Here is a 21,975-nt window from a genome sequence, read left to right as displayed (position 1 = left end):
AAAAGATGCTTGGAATGATTTCGATTTTTTGAATTTATCAAGTTTAGATTTATGGCCCAGGATGTGATCTATCCTGGAGAAGGTTCCATGAGCACTTGAAAAAAGGTGAAATTCATTGTTTTGGGGTGAAATGTCCTATAGATATCAATTAGGTCTAACTGATCTAATGTATCATTTAAAGTTTGCGTTTGTTTGTTAATTTTCTGTTTAGTTGATCTGTCCATAGGTGTGAGTGGGGTATTAAAGTCTCCCACTATTATTGTGTTATTGTTGATTTCCCCTTTCATACTTGTTAGCATTTGTCTTACATATTGTGGTGCTCCTATATTGGGTGCATATATATTTATAATTGTTATGTCTTCTTCTTGGATTGTTCCTTTGATCATTATGTAGTGGCCTTCTTTGTCTCTTTTCACAGCCTTTGTTTTAAAGTCTATTTTATCGGATATGAGTATTGCCACTCCCGCTTTCTTTTGGTCTCTATTCGCGTGGTATATCTTTTTCCAGCCCTTCACTTTCAGTCTGTATGTGTCCCTTGTTTTGAGGTGGGTCTCTTGTAAGCAGCATATAGAGGGGTCTTGTTTTTGTATCCATTCTGCCAGTCTTTGTCTTTTGGTTGGGGCGTTCAACCCATTTACGTTTAAGGTAATTATTGATAAGTATGATCCCGTTGCCATTTACTTTATTGTTTTGGGTTCGGGTTTTTACACCCTTTTCGTGTTTCCTGTCTAGAGGATATCCTTTAGAATTTGTTGGAGAGCTGGTTTGGTGGTGCTGAATTCTCTCAGCTTTTGCTTGTCTGTAAAGCTTTTGATTTCTCCTTCATATTTGAATGAGATCCTTGCTGGGTACAGTAATCTGGGCTGTAGGTTATTGTCTTTCATCACTTTAAGTATGTCTTGCCATTCTCTCCTGGCCTGAAGAGTTTCTATTGACAGATCAGCTGTTATCCTTATGGGAATCCCCTTGTGTGTTATTTGTTGTTTTTCCCTTTCTGCTTTTAATATTTGTTCTTTGTGTTTGATCTTTGTTAATTTGATTAATATGTGTCTTGGGGTGTTTCGCCTTGGAAGTTTTGGCCACAGCAATCAGAGCAGAAAAAGAAATAAAAGGAATCCAAATTGGAAAAGAAGAAGTAAAACTCTCACTGTTTGCAGATGACATGATCCTCTACATGGAAAACCCTAAAGACTCCACCAGAAAATTACTAGAGCTCATCAATGAATATAGTAAAGTTGCAGGATATAAAATCAACACACAGAAATCCCTTGCATTCCTATACACAAATAATGAGAAAGTAGAAAAAGAAATTAAGGAAACAATTCCATTCACCATTGCAACGAAAAGAATAAAATACTTGGGAATATATCTACCTAAAGAAACTAAAGACCTTTATATAGAAAACTATAAAACACTGATGAAAGAAATCAAAGAGGACACTAATAGATGGAGAAATATACCATGTTCATGGATCGGAAGAATCAATATAGTGAAAATGAGTATACTACCCAAAGCAATTTACAAATTCAATGCAATCCCTATCAAGCTACCAGCCACATTTTCACAGAACTAGAACAAATAATTTCAAGATTTGTATGGAAATACAAAAAACTTCGAATAGCCAAAGCAATCTTGAGAAAGAAGAATGGAACTGGAGGAATCAACTTGCCTGACTTCAGGCTCTACTACAAAGCCACAGTCATCAAGACAGTATGGTACTGGCACAAAGACAGACATATAGATCAATGGAACAAAATAGAAAGCCCAGAGATAAATCCACACACATATGGACAGCATATCTTTGACAAAGGAGGCAAGAATATACAATGGAGTAAAGACAACCTCTTTAACAAGTGGTGCTGGGAAAACTGGTCAACCACTTGTAAAAGAATGAAACTAGATCACTTTCTTACACCGCACACAAAAATAAACTCAAAATGGATTAAAGATCTAAATGTAAGATCAGAAACTATAAAACTCCTAGAGGAGAACATAGGCAAAACACTCTCAGACATAAATCACAGCAGGATCCTCTATGATCCACCTCCCAGAATTCTGGAAATAAAAGCAAAAATAAATGAATGGACCTAGTTAAACTTAAAAGCTTCTGCACAACAAAGGAAAATATAAGCAAGGTGAAAAGACAGCCTTCGGAATGGGAGAAAATAATAGCAAATGAAGCAACTGACAAACAACTCATCTCAAAAATATACAAGCAACTTATGCAGCTCAATTCCAGAAAAATAAATGACCCAATCAAAAAATGGGCCAAAGAACTAAATAGACATTTCTCCAAAGAAGACATACGGATGGCTAACAAACGCATGAAAAGATGCTCAACATCACTCATTATTAGAGAAATGCAAATCAAAACCACAATGAGGTACCACTTCACACCAGTCAGAATGGCTGCGATCCAAAAATCTGCAAGCAATAAATGCTGGAGAGGGTGTGGAGAAAAGGGAACCCTCCTACACTGTTGGTGGGAATGCAAACTAGTACAGCCACTATGGAGAACAGCGTGGAGATTCCTTAAAAGATTGCAAATAGAACTACCTTATGACCCAGCAATCCCACTGCTGGGCATACACACCGAGGAAACCAGAATTGAAAGAGACACATGTACCCCAATGTTCATCGCAGCACTGTTTATAATAGCCAGGACATGGAAACAACCTAGATGTCCATCAGCAGATGAATGGATAAGAAAGCTGTGGTACATATACACAATGGAGTATTACTCAGCCATTAAAAAGAATTCATTTGAATCAGTTCTGATGAGATGGATGAAACTGGAGCCAATTATACAGAGTGAAGTAAGCCAGAAAGAAAAACACCAATACAGTATACTAACACATATATATGGAATTTAGGAAGATGGCAATGACGACCCTGTATGCAAGACAGGGAAAGAGACACAGATGTGTACAACGGACTTTTGGACTCAGAGGGAGAGGGAGAGGGTGGGATGATTTGGGAGAATGACATTCTAACATGTATACTATCATGTGAATTGAATCGCCAGTCTATGTCTGATGGAGGATGCAGCATGCTTGGGGCTGGTGCATGGGGATGACCCAGAAAGATGTTATGGGGAGGGAGGTGGGAGGGGGGTTCATGTTTGGGAATGCATGTAAGAATTAAAGATTTTAAAATTTAAAAAATAAAAAACTAAAAAAAAAAATAAATAAAAATAAAAAATAAAAGATGCTTACTCCTTGTAAGAAAAGTTATGACCAACCTAGATAACATATTCAAAAGCAGAGACATTACTTTGCCTACCAAGGTCCGTCTAGTCAAGGCTATGGTTTTTCCTGTGGTCATGTATGGATGTGAGAGTTGGACTGTGAAGAAGGCTGAGCACCGAAGAATTGATGCTTTTGAACTGTGGTGTTGGAGAAGACTCTTGAGAGTCCCTTGGACTGCAAGGAGATCCAACCAGTCCATTCTAAAGGAGATCAGCCCTGGGATTTCTTTGGAAGGACTGATGCCAAAGCTGAAACTCCAGTACTTTGGCCACCTCATGCGGCGAATTGACTCATTGGAAAAGACTCTGATGCTGGGAGGTATTGGGGGCAGAAGGAAAAGGGGACAACAGAGGATGAGGTGGCTGGATGGCATCACCAACTTCATGGACATGAGTTTGAGTGAACTCCAGGAGTTGGTGATGGACAGCGAGGCCTGGTGTGCTGCGATTCATGGGGTCGCAAAGAGTTGGACACGACTGAGTGACTGAACTGAACTGAACTGAAGGCATTCAAAAACAATCATAAATTTCCCAAAATCAGAAAGCCACTCATGGGCCAGGTAATTTGTTGACTCAGAAATGAACTGAGTTTCCCTTTGTTTCCTGTTGGGCTGATCCCAGGACCAGGCACCTGCCACGTCAGCTAGTGAAGGACAATCAAGATGTGGTATGAACCTGCAAACAGTGGGTGTCCTGTTCTTGTCCAAGTATCCAGTCATGAACACACAGAGGGAGAGAGAGAAAAGGCATACAATAAAGAAAGCTGAAACAGCAAAGCTGAAAAAAAGAGACAAAGAGGAAAAAAGAGAGGAAACATGAGCCATGAAACTTTTTTTGTTAATGTTTAGGCGCTAAGTCAAGACCTCTCATTGTGACACCATGGACCCCACAGGTTTCTCTGTCCATGGTATTCTCCAGGCAAGAATACTGGAGTGGGCCGCCATTTCCTTTTCCAGTGGATCTTCCTGGGTCAGGGATGCAACCTGTATCTCCTGCACTGTCAGGCAGATTCTTTACCACTGCCCTACCAGAAAAGCCTGATCCATGTAAGGAAGAAAAGAAATCGGCATCGACTCTTCCTGAACAATCACAGGAGCCACACTTAGTGCACAGTGAGTATCACACACTGTCCTGGGGAGGAGCTCCAGGTGGGCAAGAGGACGCTGAGCTCACCTCCCCCAGAGGCACATTAGGCGGTCCCACCTCCTGAAAACACACGACACAAGCAGGAAGACTCCTCCATACCAAGGCTGGATAGAACCATCCCCATGGAGCTGGATGAGAAAGGAAGAGAAGCCGTCAGATCAGGACTAGGCCACAGAAGTGCCCCCAGACGAGGAGAAACAGGGGCTCGGAGGTCCTCCCTGGAGAGACCCGGGCACACCACATACTGGGCACCGCAGCCCTGAGATGACCCCGGGAGGTCACAGCCCCGCAGCTGCTGTGAACCCATGGGGACCCACAGGAGGCCGGGGAACCTGACTCCTCTCCTGAGACATGCACCTGCTCCTGCTCCTGGAACAGGCTGAGGAGGCAGCCAGATGTTGTCCAGGACTTGGCCAGTTTACTGGGCAGCCTGTGTGCTCCCCGGCCCACAGACACCACTTCAGTGCCTCTGGATCCAGTTTACTCCCCCCAGGGAGAGGGCCACCCATGCTGGGCAGAGTGGGCAGTGTAGGCAGCTGGCAGAGTCGGCTCAGACAGGCAGCACGTCTGGACAGGCCAGGGTGGCCATCAGCTATCAGAGAGGGGCCCAAGGAGCAGTGTTCTGGAAGTATCCTTCTCCATTTCCCTCACAGTAAAGTCCTTTAAAAGCCTATGTGACAAGGACCCCCTGCCCCACCGGCTCTCTGACTTGTCTTCAGCTCCTGTCTCCCCACCTCACTAAACTCCACCCACATCAGCCAACTTGCTGGCCCTAAAATGTTCCATGAACACTCTTCCTTCCTGGAATAAGCATTTTCTGTTCCAGAGAAATGCAGGAATCACTGTCTCTATCTTCAAGGCTATTTTGTAGAAATGAAAAGTTGTATGGGATCAAGGGTAGTTGGCGTCTCTGCCGAATAGTTGTACAGAAATGCAAGATGTTATGTAGAACTATCTCAACAGACACACCCATTTCTAACAGCTGAATTCTCCTGATATCATTCACAGTCTCATTCTCCATGAGACTAACGACTCAAGAATTTACCTCACTTATTGACATTTGTTGATGAAACAATGTCTTTCTAAAGAATGTTCAATAAAGTTTTGCTGAATGACCAGTGAACGAACTCAAAATATGTAAGGATTCATCAAAATGCTAAGCAGGGGCAGAGTAATGAGTAAAATGAGTAAATGAGTAAAATGTGCTGCTTTACAGGAAGCAAAATACAACACCTGATTTTTTTTAATCATTCTTTTAGCTTACCAAGATATGTATGCTAAGTTTCAAAAGAAGTATACAACCTATCAATTAAAGTTTATTTGTCTTTGTAAGTAAACAAATGCACATATTTATCTAGGAAAATCACAAAGTAAATGTACCAAAGGCAAGTATTTTTAATGGGTAAACACAACTGATCTTTATTTTCTATCTGGTCCCTTCTATTTTCCAAATTTTCTATAATTTGGAGGTATTATTTTAATGATCAGAAACAAGAGTTCTTACTTGAAGTCTTTATTGTTTCATGAACTTTTTATTTTTTAAAAGAGAAAGGCAAGCTTTCCAAAGTTCAGACATGCTGGGGTCCAGTACCGGTGGATCCAGGGAATTCGAAGTGGGGACTGAGTCAGCATCTAGAAAAGAACTATTTAATTAGAGATATAAAGAGAGATTAGGAAAGAATCGTGTAGTAGGAAAATTAGTGGAGAAAAGAGGCTGAATACCTTGGTTTACGCAGAGAACCAATAAAACTCCGAGACAAGAGTTTACACCACCTACGTAGGCCACAGGCGTCTTCCCAGTCTCCCAAAGGAGTGGAGGCACAAAGTGCCTCCCCGTTCAGATCTTAGAAGCCCAGGCAAAATTAGTAGGCTTGGCGAGCCTTCACGCTCCAGATGGGAATTCAGCCAGAAAAGAAGAGAACAAGAAAAGACCACACGCGGGAAACCAGTCTTTCCAGGAATTGGTCCATTTCTTTATTTTCCAGGTTCACTTTTATACTTTTAGTTGTACACAGAGATAAATGTAAGAAACAGAGTCACCCAGGGTCAGCTGCTCCGACCCTTATCTAAAGACAGTGTTCTCAGCATATCTTTGTTCTTACAAGGGTCTTACGTTTGTTTACAATATCTTCTGGAGATCGATTAACATTTTATGGCCCCACCTTTCTTTCTATTGATAAAGGTTAGTCGATCAGAAAACTTGTTTTCCCTTAAGATTACTTAGTCTTAAGACACTGATAAAGTTACATTCTTACATAGCAAGGACACAATGATTTATAACAAAGAAAGAGGAGTACAGTGATCTATAACAAAGAGAAAATTCATTAACTCAAAAGTCTAGTATTGCTAACATCAAAACTACTATATTTCTTTTTCTACATTCCAATTACATTGATTAACATACTCCCAGGTGCCTAAGGATATGGAGGCCTGGCAGCAATCATTAACTCAGTAATGAAACACTTCACCAACATGATTTTTATCTTTAGAAAAACCCTATGCTAACTAAGACTTTCAAAACACTCCAGACCCTCTGTGCTGTTTATGGTTGAGAGATTGTAAACAATCATGTACATAGTAGCAAGAGTGTGGATAATCCTGTCACACAAGCTAGTCTGCCAGCAGAGAGGTTTGACCTGAGACACTCCTTTTATATGCAGGAGATTATTATCTGGAGCTCTAAGTTAATTGTCCAGAGAAAGGTGGTCGGGGATAGCCCCTGTTAATGTCAGAAGACTGTAGTATAACAGACAGATTTTGGTTTCAGGGGTAGATGCTCGAGAATCTCCAGGGGGACCCCTGAGGCTTGATCACGCCTTTGCGTATTGTCAGGCCAACTTCCTCATGACCTTTGCCATGGACGGGATTCCTCACGCTGGCTCCCAGCACAGACACTTCATTTAAGTACCTCCACCAAGTACAAAAATCTTCACCACCCTAGATGCAAGAAATTCTCAAAGAATCTCAGTGAGAGTTGAGAGTCAATATTCTTCAGAGAATGGATACTCAGGGTGACCAACACCACTGAAAGAGAAGGAGGAGGATTCATTTATTAAATCAGTCATGTTGTCATAGAGCATTACTCTATGATGCGGTCAGGATGGGCTAAAACTCCAAATCTACACACACGTCCCTCCTTCTCCCCCAACAAGCACACATGCAGGTGCCTGCTCCATGTGCACACGGCACCTGCACATCCAGTCCCAACATCCACATGTGACATTCACTCCACAGTGACAGGTAGTTTGACTCATTACAATTTATAAGAGACCACAAGATCAGGCAGTAACTGTAACAGTCATTTCAGACGCAGGTGAAACTTCTGCCCCTAGATGATGAAAAGGTGCACAGTGAACAAATTAGTTGCCCTTTTTCATACACCCATGGTGTATGGGTAAGCAAATGACCACTCCAAAAACACAGAGTGCCTGGAACTTGTCATCTACTGAAGAGCTGCCACAAGCACCTGAATAATCGCACAGCTCAAAGTCAGAATATTCCTTTTTTAATTTATAGTGTATTAAAACAATTGTATTAGTATTACTTCTGTTTTCCTTTTTTTGGCCTTTTTACTTTTCTTTCTGAATTTGTCCTTTTCAGTTCATTAAAAAGTGCACTCTGAGCAATTCCAAGTGCCAGGAGCTGTGCTGTTGACCCAAGCCCACAAAGAGGAGTAAGTCTAGGCATTCACAGCCTATGAAGAAGAACATAGAATTATACTTAAGAGCCCCTAAGTACAGAAAAATAACCTTCCACATTTTTTCTTTTATCATGGCTTTTCTCAGAAGCATGATACAGCTTTACAAGCAATAGGGAGAGTTTTGAGATCCTTCATTGGAAACAAAGGCTTCATTTTACCAATAATTTGTATTCCCTTCTCTCTAAACTCCCTTCCAGCTTCTCCCTGTTTGATCAGTCATCTGTCTCTTCAGTCTTGACATCCTCCTGCAGTAATTAGGCAGCTGGAATCCCATGTTAGTGACTAAGTCAAAGTACGGGAAGTAGGGACCCCACAGTGGATGGATCACTGAAGAACAGATACAACACAGGCGTGAGTCTTTACTCAAGAAAGCAGAAGACCCAGATGATCTTACCTGGGTTTGTCCTGCTAAGGACACAGCAGTCACTCACTGGAGGGTCAGTTAAGCTCATGATCTACTGGTAATTCAGCTTTGTGAGATAACAAGGGTGAAGATGTGGGAGTTGTAACAGGGAAAAAAAGGCCAATGGGGAGATCAATTTGAAAGAAATGGATGATGGTTTGGAGAAAAAATGCCCATTAGGGAGAAAATCCACCAGACACTTAGGGGACACAGTGGAAGCAGGCCCCCTGTGACTTCGTAGCACAGATGTACGTTGGATTTCATGGGCCCATCTTCACAAAAAATATCAACAATACATTTTGTAATTTTGTTAGGTGTAATACGAATGCCTTCTTCCCAGGTGGCTCAGTGTTAAGGATCCACCTGCCAAGCAGGAGACCTGGGTTTGATCCCTAGGATCACAAGATCCACTGGAGAAGGAAATGGCAATCCACTCCAGTATTATTGCCAAGGAAATCCCAAGAACAGAGGAGCCTATTGGGCTATAGCGCATGGGATGGCAGAGAGTCATACAGGACTTAGAGATTAAACAAAAACAACAAAACAAGAATGTAATGCATGATGGAGTCATTATTATATAGTTATTATTAATATAATTATTTTCCTGATGTAAAAAGAATTAAAGATGAAACATGTTCACAAGTCCTTGAATGAACACTGGGCTGCAGACACTGTGCCCTCTGTTTCCTGAGTCTCTCAGCCCTGAGAGGAGGTACACCAGGCACAGGGATCAAGGGCACAAAGTAGTGAATTCACTATGTTTGAACTCGGGATTTTATTGATACTCTGTTCTGGGCTCGAATCACATTTTGGTTGGTCCGAGATGAAGCCCTAGGGGAAAGCTCTGGTGTGAGGTCTGCAGGAAGCCCCTGGTTTACTCCTATGCTGGAAATCAGGACTGTCTTCCAAGAATTAAGCTTTAAAAAGCTTAGTTCCCCTACTGAACTGCCTGCTACAGAAAATAACATATGTGTGAAACATGCAAGTCACTTACGGTAAAAATTCATAGTATCTCCTATTTCTGTTGAGGCCATCAATTGCTTTCATGTCTTCTGGACTCAGTTCAAAGTCAAACACCTGGAAGAAAGGAAAAAATCATGTTAAATCCCCCCAAGAACTGGCATCCCCTGGGGACTGGAGGACTTTCCCACTGGATGGAGACAAGAAGAGGGGACAGGGAAGCCATGTCTGTCTTCAGCTTCCAGGTGAACAAGGCTGGGAGCCTCTGCTGAGTTCTCACCTCTCCTTCCCATACCTTCTCCTTCTCTGTCCATCTCACAAATGTTACAATGCATCAGTCCCTTGTCTTTCTAAGTGAATCACTTGAAAAAACAAACAAATCAAAATCTTTTACCAAGTACAGTGGTTGGACACTCCTGACTCGATACTGAACCTGAGCTAACATTAGACTGATTAACTCTCCTCAACATGCCCTAAGGGTGACAGCATTCAGCTGAAGCAGTGTCAGAAGGAGACTCCTCCATGAAAGCCTATTCAAGAATCTGATATCAAACATACTCATTACCTATAATTGAATCTAAAAAACTTTATGTATATGCCTTTGTGGAGAAAGCTATGAAAAGTGTTTTAGACATTCGAGAACACCTAAATAATTAAAAATTCATATCATAATTTTGAAACAGAAAGCTCAGTTTTATCAAGAAATTCATTTTCTCCAAAGTGATGTAGTGTTTCAGTGCAACATGAACCAAAGCCTTAAACACGTATTATTTTGTGGAATTCAATAAAGTGACACTGTTTGAAATTAGAAATAGCTAGTCAAGAGCAGTCAAGATAGCCTTAAAGAAGCAGAATATACCATTCTGAGAAGCAACACTTATTTCATACTTTTCTAACACAGTACAGAAAACTGAATAGTTAAATATAAGGGAGAGGCCAGAAATGTATTTATGAACATTTGATATATAACAGAGTTAGTAGTGAAAATCGGTGGAAAATGTGGACACTTAGATTTCCATTTAAATAAAAAATATATATAGGTAATCATTTTATATCATGTTACAAAATCAGTTCCAGGTGTATTTCAGAGCCAAATTTGAATGCAAACACAAAAACAATTTTTCAGGGGACCATATAATTGACCCTTGACTTGGCCTGAACCATAACTTGCATTGGGCAGTGAAATTTGTCAGAAGAAATGGTGAGTTAGTTCTGAGTCTAGAAATGAAGAGGATTTTTTTCCTACTCCCTAGCTTAGGATCATAATTGGGAAATTAAAAGACACTTGCTCCTTGGAAGAAAAGCTATGACAAACCCTCTGCTGCTGCTATGTCGCTTCAATCATGTCCGACTCTGTGTGACCCCATAGATGGCAGCCCATCAGGCTCCACTGTCCCTGGGATTCTCCAGGCAAGAACACTGGAGTGGGTTGCCATTTCCTTCTCCAATGCATGAAAGTGAAAAGTGAAAGTGAAGTTGCTCAGCCATGTCTGACTCTTAGCAACCCCATGGACTGCAGCCTTCCAGGCTCCTCCATCCACGTGATTTTCCAGGCAAGAGTACTGGAGTGGGGTGCCATTGCCTTCTCCGATGACAAACCTAGACAGCATATTAAAAAGCAGAGACGTCACTTTTCTGATAAAGGTCCATCTAGTCAAAGCTATGGTTTTTTCAGTAGTCATGTATGGATGTGAGAGTTGGACTATAAAGAAAGCTGAGTGCCAAAGAACTGATGCTTTGAACTGTGGTGTTGGAAATGACTCTTGAGAGTCCCTTGGACTGCAAGGAGATAAAACCAGTCAATTGTAAAGGAAATAATTCCTGAACATTCTTTGGAAGGACTGATGCTGAAGCTAAAACTCCAATACTTTGGCCACCTGATGGAAAGAGCTGACTCATTGGATAAGACCCTGATGCTGGGAAAGACTGAAGGCAGGAGGAGAAGGGGAGAACAGAGGATAAGATGGTTGGATGGCATCACCAACTCGATGGACATGAATTTGAGTAAACTCCAGGAGTTGGCAGTGGACAGGAAGCCTGGCATGCTGCGGTGCATGGGGTTGCAAAGAGTCAGACATGACTGAGTAACAAAACTGATTGACTGGCTTGGGATCATAGGGCTGTGCTGAGATAGTTGTCACAGTCTCAGTTCAGTTCAGTCACTCAGTCATGTCTGACTATTTGCGACCCCGTGAATTGCAGCACGCCAGGCCTCCCTGTCCATCACCAGCTCCTGGAGTTCACTCAAACTCACATCCACCAAGTGGGTGATGCCATCCAGCCATCTCATCTTCTGTCATCCCCTTCTCCTCCTGCCCCAATCCCTCCCAGCATCAGAGTTTTTCCCAATGAGTCAACTCTTCGTATCAGGTAGCCAACGTATTGGAGTTTCAGCTTTAGCATCAGTCCTTTCAATGAACACCCAGGACTGATCTCCTTTAGAATAGACTGGTTGGATCTCCTTGTAGTCCAAGGGATTCTCTCTTACATAAATCACAGCAGGATCCTCTATGACCCACCTCCCAGAATATTGGAAATAAAAGCAAAAATAAATGAATGGGACCTAATTAAAATTAACAAAGGAAACTATAAGCAAGGTGAAAAGACAGCCTTCAGAATGGGAGAAAATAATAGCAAATGAAGCAACTGACAAAGAACTAATCTCAAAAATATACAAGCAAATCCTGCAGCTCAATTCCAGAAAAATGAACGACCCAATCAAAAAAATGGGCCAAAGAACTAAACAGACATTTCTCCAAAGACAGACAAATGGCTAACAAACACATAGAATGATGCTCAACATCACTCATTATCAGAGTGCAAATCAAAACCACAATGAGGTACCATTTCATGCCAGTCAGAATGGCTGCTATCCAAAAGTCTACAAACCACATAGGCTGGAGAAGTTGTGGAAAAAAGGGACTCCTCATACACTGTTGGTGGGAATGAAAACTAGTACAGCCACTATGGAGAACAGTGTGGAGATTCTTTAAAAAAACAGAAACAGAACTGCCATATGACCCAGCAATCCCACTGCTGGGCATACACACCAAGGAAACCAGAATTGAAATAGACATGTGTACCCCAATGTTCACTGAAGCACTGTTTACAATAGCTAGAACATAGAAGCAACCTAGATGTCCATCAGCAGAGAACAGATAAGAAAGCTGTGGTACATATACACAATGGAATATTACTCAGCCATTAAAAAGAATGCATTTGAATCATTTACAATGAGGTGGGTGAAACTAGAGCCTATTATACACACTGAAGTAAACCATAAAGAAAAACACCAATACAGTATACTAATGCATACATATGGAATTTATATAGATGGTAATGATGACTGTATATGTGAGAGCGCAAAAGTGACACAGATGTAAAGAACAGTCTTTTGGGCTCTGTGGGAGAATGTGAGGATGGGATGATTTGAGAGAATAGCATTGAAACATGTATATTATCATAAGTGAAATCGATCGCCAGTCCAGGTTCAATGCATAAGACAGGGTGCTCGGGGCTGGTGCACTGGGGTGACCCTGAGGAATGGGATGGGGAGAGATGTGGGAGGGGGGTTCAGGATGGGGTACACATGTACACCCATGGCTGATTCATGTCAATGTATGGCAAAAACCACCACAGTATTGTAAAGTAACTAGCCTCCAATTAAAATAAATCAATTAATTTAATTTTTAAAAGGAAGTTAAATATCACTGCCATAAATGTGTGCCCCAAAATTCACATCTTGATGGTGCTAGAAAAGGAGTTTTTGAGAGGTGATTAGGACATGATTGTGGAGCCCTCATGAATGAGATTTTTTCAATATCATATAATATAAGAGACTTGGGACAGCTCTGTGGCCCCCTCCACCATGTTAAGGTACAAGGAGAAGCCTGTGACCTGGAGGGGGGCCCTCACTTGACCACACGGGCACCCTGACCTCAGACCTCCAGCTTCAGAACTGTGAGAAACAAATTTCACTTTTTTATCAGTCACTCAGGCTGTAGTATTTTGTTAAAACACACAAAAAGGTCTAAAAAAATCACATAATGCAATTTCATCAATTGAGAACAAAGACAATAAGATATCATTTGTACAATGTGACAGAATAAATTGGAGACATAGCACTGGAGTTAAAAATCTCTGTTTTCTGTCCAACCATAACCCTCTCCAGCCATGCTAACTCTCCTGTTGTCACATCAGGTGGAGAAAACCCCCAGGAATACACACAAGCCTTTCATGCATGGGAAAGAGCAGGTAACTCATTTTGACTCAAGGAAAGTCTTGAGAGATGGACACAGAATGCCCCTCATGAAGGATATTCCCTAGAAGCCCTCTGCCCATGGCCCCACTCATCATCACCTGTATGTTCTCTTTGACCCGCTTCTTGTTGAAACTCTTGGTCAGAACCACAACCCCACGTTGTATCTGGTAGCGAAGGGCAACCAGAGCTGGGGTTTGCTTGTGCTTTTGGGCAATGGCACAAAGAACTGGGTCCTCCAAGAGAACGGGGTGGTTCAGGTTCACCCTGGAAGGAAATTCAGAATTGATGAGGAGCTGAGACAAATGAGCTCACTTGTCTTCTCATTTGTCTCAGCTTCTCAAACAGACCAAGAAGGTCCACTGTAGACAGGGCTTCTCAAAGTGTGGTCCATGGACCAACAGCATCAGCATCACTTGGGATCTTGTAAGAAATACAAATTCCATGCCTTAGCTGAAGACAAACTGAATCAGGACCTCAACTGTGTAACCTCCCATTCTGTGTTTACAGGGCTCTGCAGGTGATTCAGATGCATTATTGAGTTGAGACCAGGACTGCCAAACTCACGGATTGTTCTTTAAATCTGAGAGGTTGTTTTTCTTCTATTATCAAGAGCATGAATAGAGAAACAGAAGAAGAAAAAAAAAAACAGGGATCATTTTTAAATTTCACTTTTCTAAGGTACTAATTGAGAAGTCTCAAAATAAGAGACATTTATTTCATCATTATTCTACTATAGATGTTTACAAACATGGTTCATCGAATTTTTTCTAACATGATTGATCTATGAGATACATATTATTATCCTAATTTTAGACATAAGGTAAGAGGCTTGGAACATCTGTTTTTAGAAATGTTTTCCTTGGTTAATAAATAAGTAAATCATGACATAATGCTGTGTCTCTGGTCTCAACTGGGGGACTATATGTAGATTTTAATGCAGACATTTATTACTGATGAGTAGACAAGCTAATTTAATGCGGAAAAACAGCCTGGGTGATGGGATGATAAAAGAGAAGAATTCATTCCATCCCTTCCCGCTCTCCCCCTCCCCGCCCCCCGCCTATGAGAGCTATCTGAGCACTGTACAATGTAAACTATTTCATCAAAAATTGAATTTCAGGGGAAATTCCAGTTTTCTTCAATAGGATTCAGTACCATTCTTTTACACGTTGGGATCCCAGAGCACCAAAGGCAACAAGAATGATACCATGTGACTTGCAGAAATCCAACAGTTTGCTCTGATTGAGATAAGGGTGACATTCCACCTGTAGAATGCCCAAAGAGAAGAGTGTCAGATTATATGCAAAGGTAATAGTAACAGGACAGAGAAAGATTAAAAGGTTAAAAAAAAATGCTGAGGGAAAAACTGTAACACTAACTGAAAAATTGAAATATCAACAGCAAGAGTGAAATAGAGAAAAGTGTGTTTATATAGTTAATTTTATGATGGAAATGGATGGGAGAACAAGCCCAAGATTGAGTAATCAAAATATGGGCTCTACATCTGAGTAAACGTTTCAGAGTAAATATTTTATCTACTGTTAATATTACCATGAACATTTAATTTCACCCTCTAACCTAGACAGTTTTCATCATCCCCAGCACATTTTTTTGTATTGTGCTCCCTGTTGAAGGCCCATACAGGATGAGACCCCCAAGACTAAGGATTTAGCCGTCAAAACTCCACACAATTTCTTTAGCCAGTCCTACATGATTTGTCTTATTTATTTACTTCCCATTCCATCTTTTCATGGTTTTCCTTCCTATACACGGTTTGCTACAAGGCAGTTTTCCATCCAATTTGTGGTCATGATTTCATCTCAGAAAAATGCCTCTGGGTTCTACCCATAGTTTACCTAGAAGCTTTCCCCACCTTTTCCACCCAAATTTATCAGACAAGGATACCATTCTGGGTTCTATTCACACTATCCAGACAGAGGCTCTGCACTCTAGAATCTTCTGTCCACAAAGGTCGGATGAACAGGAGGGGAGGAAAGACAGACATCAGGCTCCAGTGCAAGAAGGAGGTTGTGAAGAGCAGGAGGGAGAGGAGCCAAGCTGCTCACCTGGTTGCAGACGGGCTTGTACTTGAGCCCTGGCTTGTTCAGGATCTTCTCCAGCTGCTTGTGGTTGAAGTTGGACACCCCGATGGACTTGGTCAGCCCTGCATCCTTACACTTCTCCAGGGCCTGGGAGGGAGGGGTGGTGAACAATTACATGCAATGATAGAGCAAGAATAAATGCTGAGAAACATCGGTAATCACTGTCATCCATCAAGAATTAGCATTGATTATCAAGAAGAAAAAAGTGGGGAAAGTCATGACACAGGAAGAATTACTGTCTCCTCCTTAGAAAAAAACCCTGGAGAAGACATATCACATGGAAGGAAAGAGATACCTGTCTGCACTGTCCCATATTCTCCTCCCTTGTTCTTCTCTGTGAACTTTTCAGCAACAGTTTTCTCCCCACAACCTCAACATCACAACCCTTAGATTCATGAACTGCTGAGTCTGATGGGCCACAGCCCATTCTCACAGGTGGAAGAAATGAAGGAGGTTCCCCCTCTCCTGGCTCCTCCCCTGATTCTCTCCTCCCTGGACTCACCTCCCATGTAAGACAGAGATCCACTGAGTCAAATATCAGTTTTCCATTTTCATCTTTTGGAAATAATTCCTCCCCTGGCTGGAACAGAAGCAGGTGTTTTAGAGATGTTACAAAATAATTTCCCAACACTTGTCCAGGGTGAAAGGCATCAGGAATTAAACATCCATGAGATAGGTTTAAACTTTCTAGATGCTAATATCTGCAAAGTGATTTGTTTGTGGAGTTGTAAGCAGTGTCTTTAGGATGAAGGCTTATTCTAATTTCTTATACTTAATATATGTCAGAAGAAATATAATTTTTCTAGGTCCTAAAAGTGACTCACAGTGATTTCTGTGAATTTTGTCTGTTCCTTGTACTTGTCTATTTTGAAATGCCTCTCTTGATCTAGAACTGGTAGTAAGTTATATGGGCTTTATTTCCAGCATAAATATTGCAATCACTTTCTTTTCCCTCTGAGGATCAGATGCCATAGGGCAGGCATATGAACAAGCAAGGCTCAAGTTAGGTGGATATGGAATGTGGAAGATCCAGACAAGCTCTCAAATTCATGACCATGAGCCTTGAACAGCCCCAAGGCCATATTTGCCACCAATGGAAAATGTTCAGTAAACATACAGCATACCATGAGCAAAGCCATGATAAGGGATAGAAATTAGGAGACGTTTCTGAAGAGTACTGAAACTCTTAAAATATGTCTGTGACTGGGACTTGCCATCCACATAGTCCACTAAGCGATTTTGCATCAGAAGACTTGAGTTGATTTCTACAACTTGAAATCAAGAATTCTAAGTAAACTGTTCATATTGGCTAAGTGCAATTTACAAACATCATCCTGAAGACAGGCAAGAGTGTAGGCAAGGTCTTCCAAGTCCCTATAAAGGTATGAGGTTTAGACGCACCCAGAGGGAGCACTACCAAATCTGCTCAACTTAAAAGGATGAAAGACAAGATAAACTCATCATGTTCAATGTAAGGCAGTGTCATGCTCACCACGGCTGCACCAAACTCTTGGTTCATGAAATCCCCAGAGACTCAGGAGTCATAACCAGGACTGTGTGCAGAACTGGCTTATTTCTCAAGCTCTTCAGGCAGAAAAACTCAGATTATTTAATACCTTTCCCTGGGAGTCTTGTAAGGGATTCAAAGAAACTCAGTAAAAAGATGATCACAAAAGATTATTTGGGGGATTCTACTCTAGTGTAATCATCCCTTCAATCTACTAAGAAAAATCTTTATCCAACCATCCAAGCAAGTTGATGCACATTCTAACACAAGATACAAAATGATGTGAGCGCAGAAAGTTCTAACCTTCAGAGCCACTGGAATATGAATAATATAGAGATCAACATAGTCCAGTTGAAGATTTTTCAGTGATTTTTCCAAGGCTGGTCGGACCAACTCTGGTCGAAGGGAAGTTAACCAAAGCTGCAGAGGTTAAAGAATGAAAGTTGTATTAATAACACTTTAGGCAACTTTTTTTCCTTACCACTTGGCTTGTGGGATATTACTACCTTGACCAAGGATACATCTGGGCTCATGGCATTAAAGCACCAACTCTTAACCACTGAACCATGAGGGAACTCTAATACTTCAGGAATGTATGTAAGAATAGTTCACCAAACAATTATTCACCGAAAAATGATCCTATTATATAACTGTCACCTGGGCAAAATCACTTGCACACATCTATACACACTCAACACACAGCACCTTTGAGGTGTAGAATATGTCTTCTCTCTTCACAGTGCCATCTGCGATCTTGCTTCGAATGGCCTGGCCAACTTGCTCTTCATTTTGGTACACATGAGCACAGTCAATATGGCGGAACCCAACCTCGATAGCAAATTTGGTGATTTCCAGAGCTTCCCTCTTAGCAGCCTACATAAGCAATAACGTAGAAGTTTAATATCTACATGATCAAGAGATTGCTAAGGCACAAGATTGATCTTCCTAAGAATCAACATTTCTTTGTGTTTATGGTTCATTCTGCAAGTGTTGTGATGAATTCATGATAGTTTCTCTGAATGTTCCCGGCCAGAGATTAAATGGGTATCAAGGAACACTTCAATCCCAGATGGCCAGTGGTTGATCACAGGCCTCAGAGGACCCCAAGACAACCTCCAGGTTCAGTGGTTTGCTGGAAGACCCAAAGAACTCAGCATAAAGTTGTAGTCATGGATAAGATTTATACTGTGAGATGTTTGAGGCAAAATCAACAAAGGTGTAAAATCCCTGGTAAGAGCATCAAGAATCATGTGAAAGCTTCTAAGACTTCTGTCTACCAATGAAGCCACACAGAATACAAATAAAAAGCATATATATTGAATAAAGTGATGTTTTCATATAAGTATACATTGCTAATGATTACCACAATCAACCTAGGCAACAGATCCATCACCTCACATACTTAAATTTACAGCATGTTTGTAAGAAAATTTAAGGTCTAGTTTCTACAAAATCTCAAGATATAGCCCATTGTCTTTAATTATAATCACCGTGCTATACATCAAGTGTTCAGACATTCATTTTAGTACTGAAAGTCTGTACTATTGACCAACATCTTTTCCTTTTTCCTAGACTTGTCCCCAGCTTCTGGTCACAATACCCTACTCTTTCTCCTATGAGTTCCACTGTTTTAGATTCCACCTGTAAGGAGATCATACAGTAACTGTCTATTTATGGCTTATTACACTTAGCTTAAAGTTAGTTCATCTGTGTGGTTTGAAATGATGGGATTAATTTCATTTTTCATATTGAATAATATTCCATTTCTTTTTATGTGATTCAGACTCATTCCTGTTTCAAGGAAGTAGATAGTTGGTGTAGCTTCTCTCTGTTAGAGTTAGTCCTGGATTTTCTTAAATGCTCAGCCATTTGTGTGTTTACCAGGGAATGAACCCAGTGAGCTTCAGTAACAGCCTGGACTCTTCCCTCCCCTCACACCAATTTGTACTACAAAGTACTGTCTTCTGTCTCCAAATGCATCTAATTAGTTCCATCGGTTTTATAGATGAAAAACATGAGGCTCAACGTTTAAGGACCAGTCCATTGTCACAACTACATACTATAAACACAAGATGGATAGCAAATTTTCTGGCTTACAGCATAGACTTGTCCACTAGCTCCTCTCTTATACCCCAGCACTGAAAACAATATTTAAATAAAAGCACAACACAAAGATGCATTACAAAACCTGGCCTGTAAGATTGCATATTATCACCTCAAATGATACTATAGTTCCCATCAGAAGTTTCCAAGCAGAAACAGAAGCACAGGGCAAAACACAGCTGAAGTTTTTCTGCCCTGGCACCTACCAGGCAGCCCACAGTAGAAAAACAATTTTCTCCCATTATTTTTCTGTCACCTCATCTTCAGGACCTTCCACCTAAAAAGTTTTCTGGGTCATATCTTTTTGGAAGGAGGAAAGAGTTCTTGAAATAATAAAATCTACAGAGAAGCCCCACCATTGCAATCATCCTTAAAGCAAAGCAGCTGACCGTAAGTGTTCTCCACAGCCAAGTCTCACCTCTTCTGCCAAGCTGGGAAAGAGATGGAAATTGGAAGGAAACCCAGAGTAATCTGCAGGTGAGCACAGCTTCAGACCCTGATGCAGAGTGGAGATTCGATGCTCTTTCTCCTTTCACAGGGCATGGTTCTAACCTGGTTAGTGGAACCACGTCACCCTCCCAGAGTCACACAGGAGCTCAGTGCTTGACAACCCAAGTCCCTTTCGCTCATGTCACATCCACTACTATTTATATCTCAACCCCAAACCACTACTGTTACCTCTGGAGGTGCGTAGGTTCCAAATCCCAGGACAGGAATGAAGTGGCCATCATTAAGCTTCACCTTCTGGCTTTTGGGATCCATTGCCTGTTGTTCCTCTGAGTAAGCAGATTGATTTTTTCTTCTGCCTTCAGAGGTTATAAATAACAAGAAGGTAACACCCCATCTGCACTGTCCATTGTTAGCAGATGCATTGCAGGAGAAGTGTGATTAAACTAATGCCCGTGGAGTCAGAGAGTTAACTTGTTTGATTTTTTTATCAGTATAACCTAAAGTTTTATATAAAGTGAGATTGGCTGAGCAATTAATGACCATTAGTTAAACTAGAAATTTCCACACTCCAGTTTTTTATATTTTCTATTATAGGCCCAATCTCAAACATAAACTGAGACAATTGTCTTACAGTACAAACAGCACACATACACATATCACAAAATGTAAAGTGATAACAGCATTTTTGAAAATGTTATCCCTTAATGAAGAATCAAAACTTCAAGTGAAAGTAAATTTTCCTTTTTACATTTCCCACCAGCAAAATTATTTTGCTTTACAGACCTGACTGTGGTGAAATCCTGAACAGGATACCTAAACCAGACATTTTGGAAAAGTATTTATTAGAGGTTAATTATTAATAGCTTTAGGATACCATGTGCAGTGTGCAAAGAGAACGTTGTACTTAGTTATATAACTTTTACAGTATGCTTGCTTTCCAGGTGGCCCTAGTGGTAAAGAACCTGGCTGCCAATGCAGGAGATGTACAGTTTCAATCACTGGGTTCAATCCCTGGGTTGGAAAGATCCCCTGAAGGAGGGCATGGCAACCCACTCCAGTATTCTTGCCTGGGGAATCCCATGAACAGAGGAGTCTGGCGGGCTGCAGTCCATGGGGTTGCAAAGAGTCGGATGGGACTAAAACAGCTTAGCACACACCCAGAGTACTTTCATAATGTAACTGATACATACTTTACATAATTTACTAACTTGTTGAACATTATTCATAAAAGAAAATGCAAGAAACTACATGTATGTTAGTCGCTCAGTTGTGTCCGACTCTTTGCGACCCATGGGGTGTAGCCCACCAGGCTCCTCCAGCCATGGGATTTTCCAGGTAAAAATTCTGGAGTAGTTTGCTATTTCCTTCACCAGGGGATCTTCCTGACCCAGGGATCAAACCCGAGTCTCCTGCATAAGCTACATAAATTATAACAAATTTGGAAAGAGTAAGGGAAATTGTGATGCACTGATACGTGGGGCTGTGGTGAAGTTAAATAAAATTTAACATATATAGTGATGTCAGCAAAATGGTGAAGTAAGATGACTGAATTCTCCCTTGGAAAGGCTAGAAAAGAAAGAGAAAGCAGCTGAAAAACCTAGTAAGATCTCTGGAAAACACTCAAAGATCTACAGCAACAAAGTGAACACACAATTAGGAAAAATCCAGAACAGAATGGTAGGAAATTTCATCGTGTATTACTCACCTGTACCCTCCTCCTGCCTGGGACAGTGCACTCTTGATCAGCCCCCAGTTGCTTCCCTCAATCCAGAGTGATCAAAGAAAACCAACTGTGCAATGTTCCAACCAACTTGGGGGCTGCCTGGGGACTGGTGCCTGTTCCACTTAACTCTAAGCTTAAAATGAAGAGCAGCTGGAATGGCTATTGCTGCTGCAGGGGAACTATATATATATACATACATACACACAGAGCCAAGGACAAAAGAATAAGGGTGGAGCCATAGACTAGACCATGTATTGATAAAACCCTGAGTAGAACTGGGGTGTGGATTTGGGAGCCATAAGTCATTCAAAAACAGTCATAAGTTCACTGGACTCAGAAAGCCACCCATGGGCCAGGCAAGACGCTGACTCAG

At 41.2% G+C, this 21,975-nt stretch overlaps 1 protein-coding gene across 2 annotated transcripts; it reads right to left on the bottom strand.

Moving 5' to 3' along the window:
* Window positions 1-6,344: 6,344 nt before the first annotated feature.
* On the bottom strand, window positions 6,345-21,770 carry LOC114108656 (prostaglandin F synthase 1-like). Of its 2 annotated transcripts, XM_027976788.3 has the most exons (10): window positions 21,585-21,770; window positions 20,108-20,235; window positions 18,032-18,199; window positions 17,630-17,746; window positions 16,322-16,399; window positions 15,784-15,906; window positions 14,873-14,982; window positions 13,816-13,981; window positions 9,491-9,573; window positions 6,345-7,417 (listed from the first exon to the last, which is right to left on the bottom strand). In XM_027976788.3, exons 2-10 carry the CDS (start codon window positions 20,189-20,191, stop codon window positions 7,375-7,377), a joined length of 972 nt encoding a protein of 323 aa, XP_027832589.1. In that variant the 5' UTR covers window positions 20,192-20,235; window positions 21,585-21,770; the 3' UTR covers window positions 6,345-7,374. The 2 variants fall into 2 exon arrangements, with proteins under 2 accessions (XP_027832589.1, XP_042085609.1); XM_042229675.2 differs by lacking the exon at window positions 18,032-18,199.
* Window positions 21,771-21,975: the final 205 nt, after the last annotated feature.

Source organism: Ovis aries, chromosome 13 (genome assembly GCF_016772045.2).
Source record: "Ovis aries strain OAR_USU_Benz2616 breed Rambouillet chromosome 13, ARS-UI_Ramb_v3.0, whole genome shotgun sequence".
Classification (NCBI taxonomy): domain Eukaryota; kingdom Metazoa; phylum Chordata; class Mammalia; order Artiodactyla; family Bovidae; genus Ovis; species Ovis aries.
This window is presented reverse-complemented; position numbering and strand designations above follow the sequence as displayed.

Bases quoted from the DNA above. Each gene is read 5' to 3' on its own strand.
- LOC114108656 (XM_027976788.3), bottom strand. From the start codon at position 20,191: ATGGATCCCAAAAGCCAGAAGGTGAAGCTTAATGATGGCCACTTCATT. The intron at 15,907-16,321 runs GTGAGTCCAGGG...CCTCCCTCCCAG, and splicing joins ATCTCTGTCTTACATGGGAG to GCCCTGGAGAAGTGTAAGGA. The intron at 7,418-9,490 runs GTAAGTGACTTG...CTTCTCTTTCAG, and splicing joins AGATACTATGAATTTTTACC to TGGTGTTGGTCACCCTGAGT.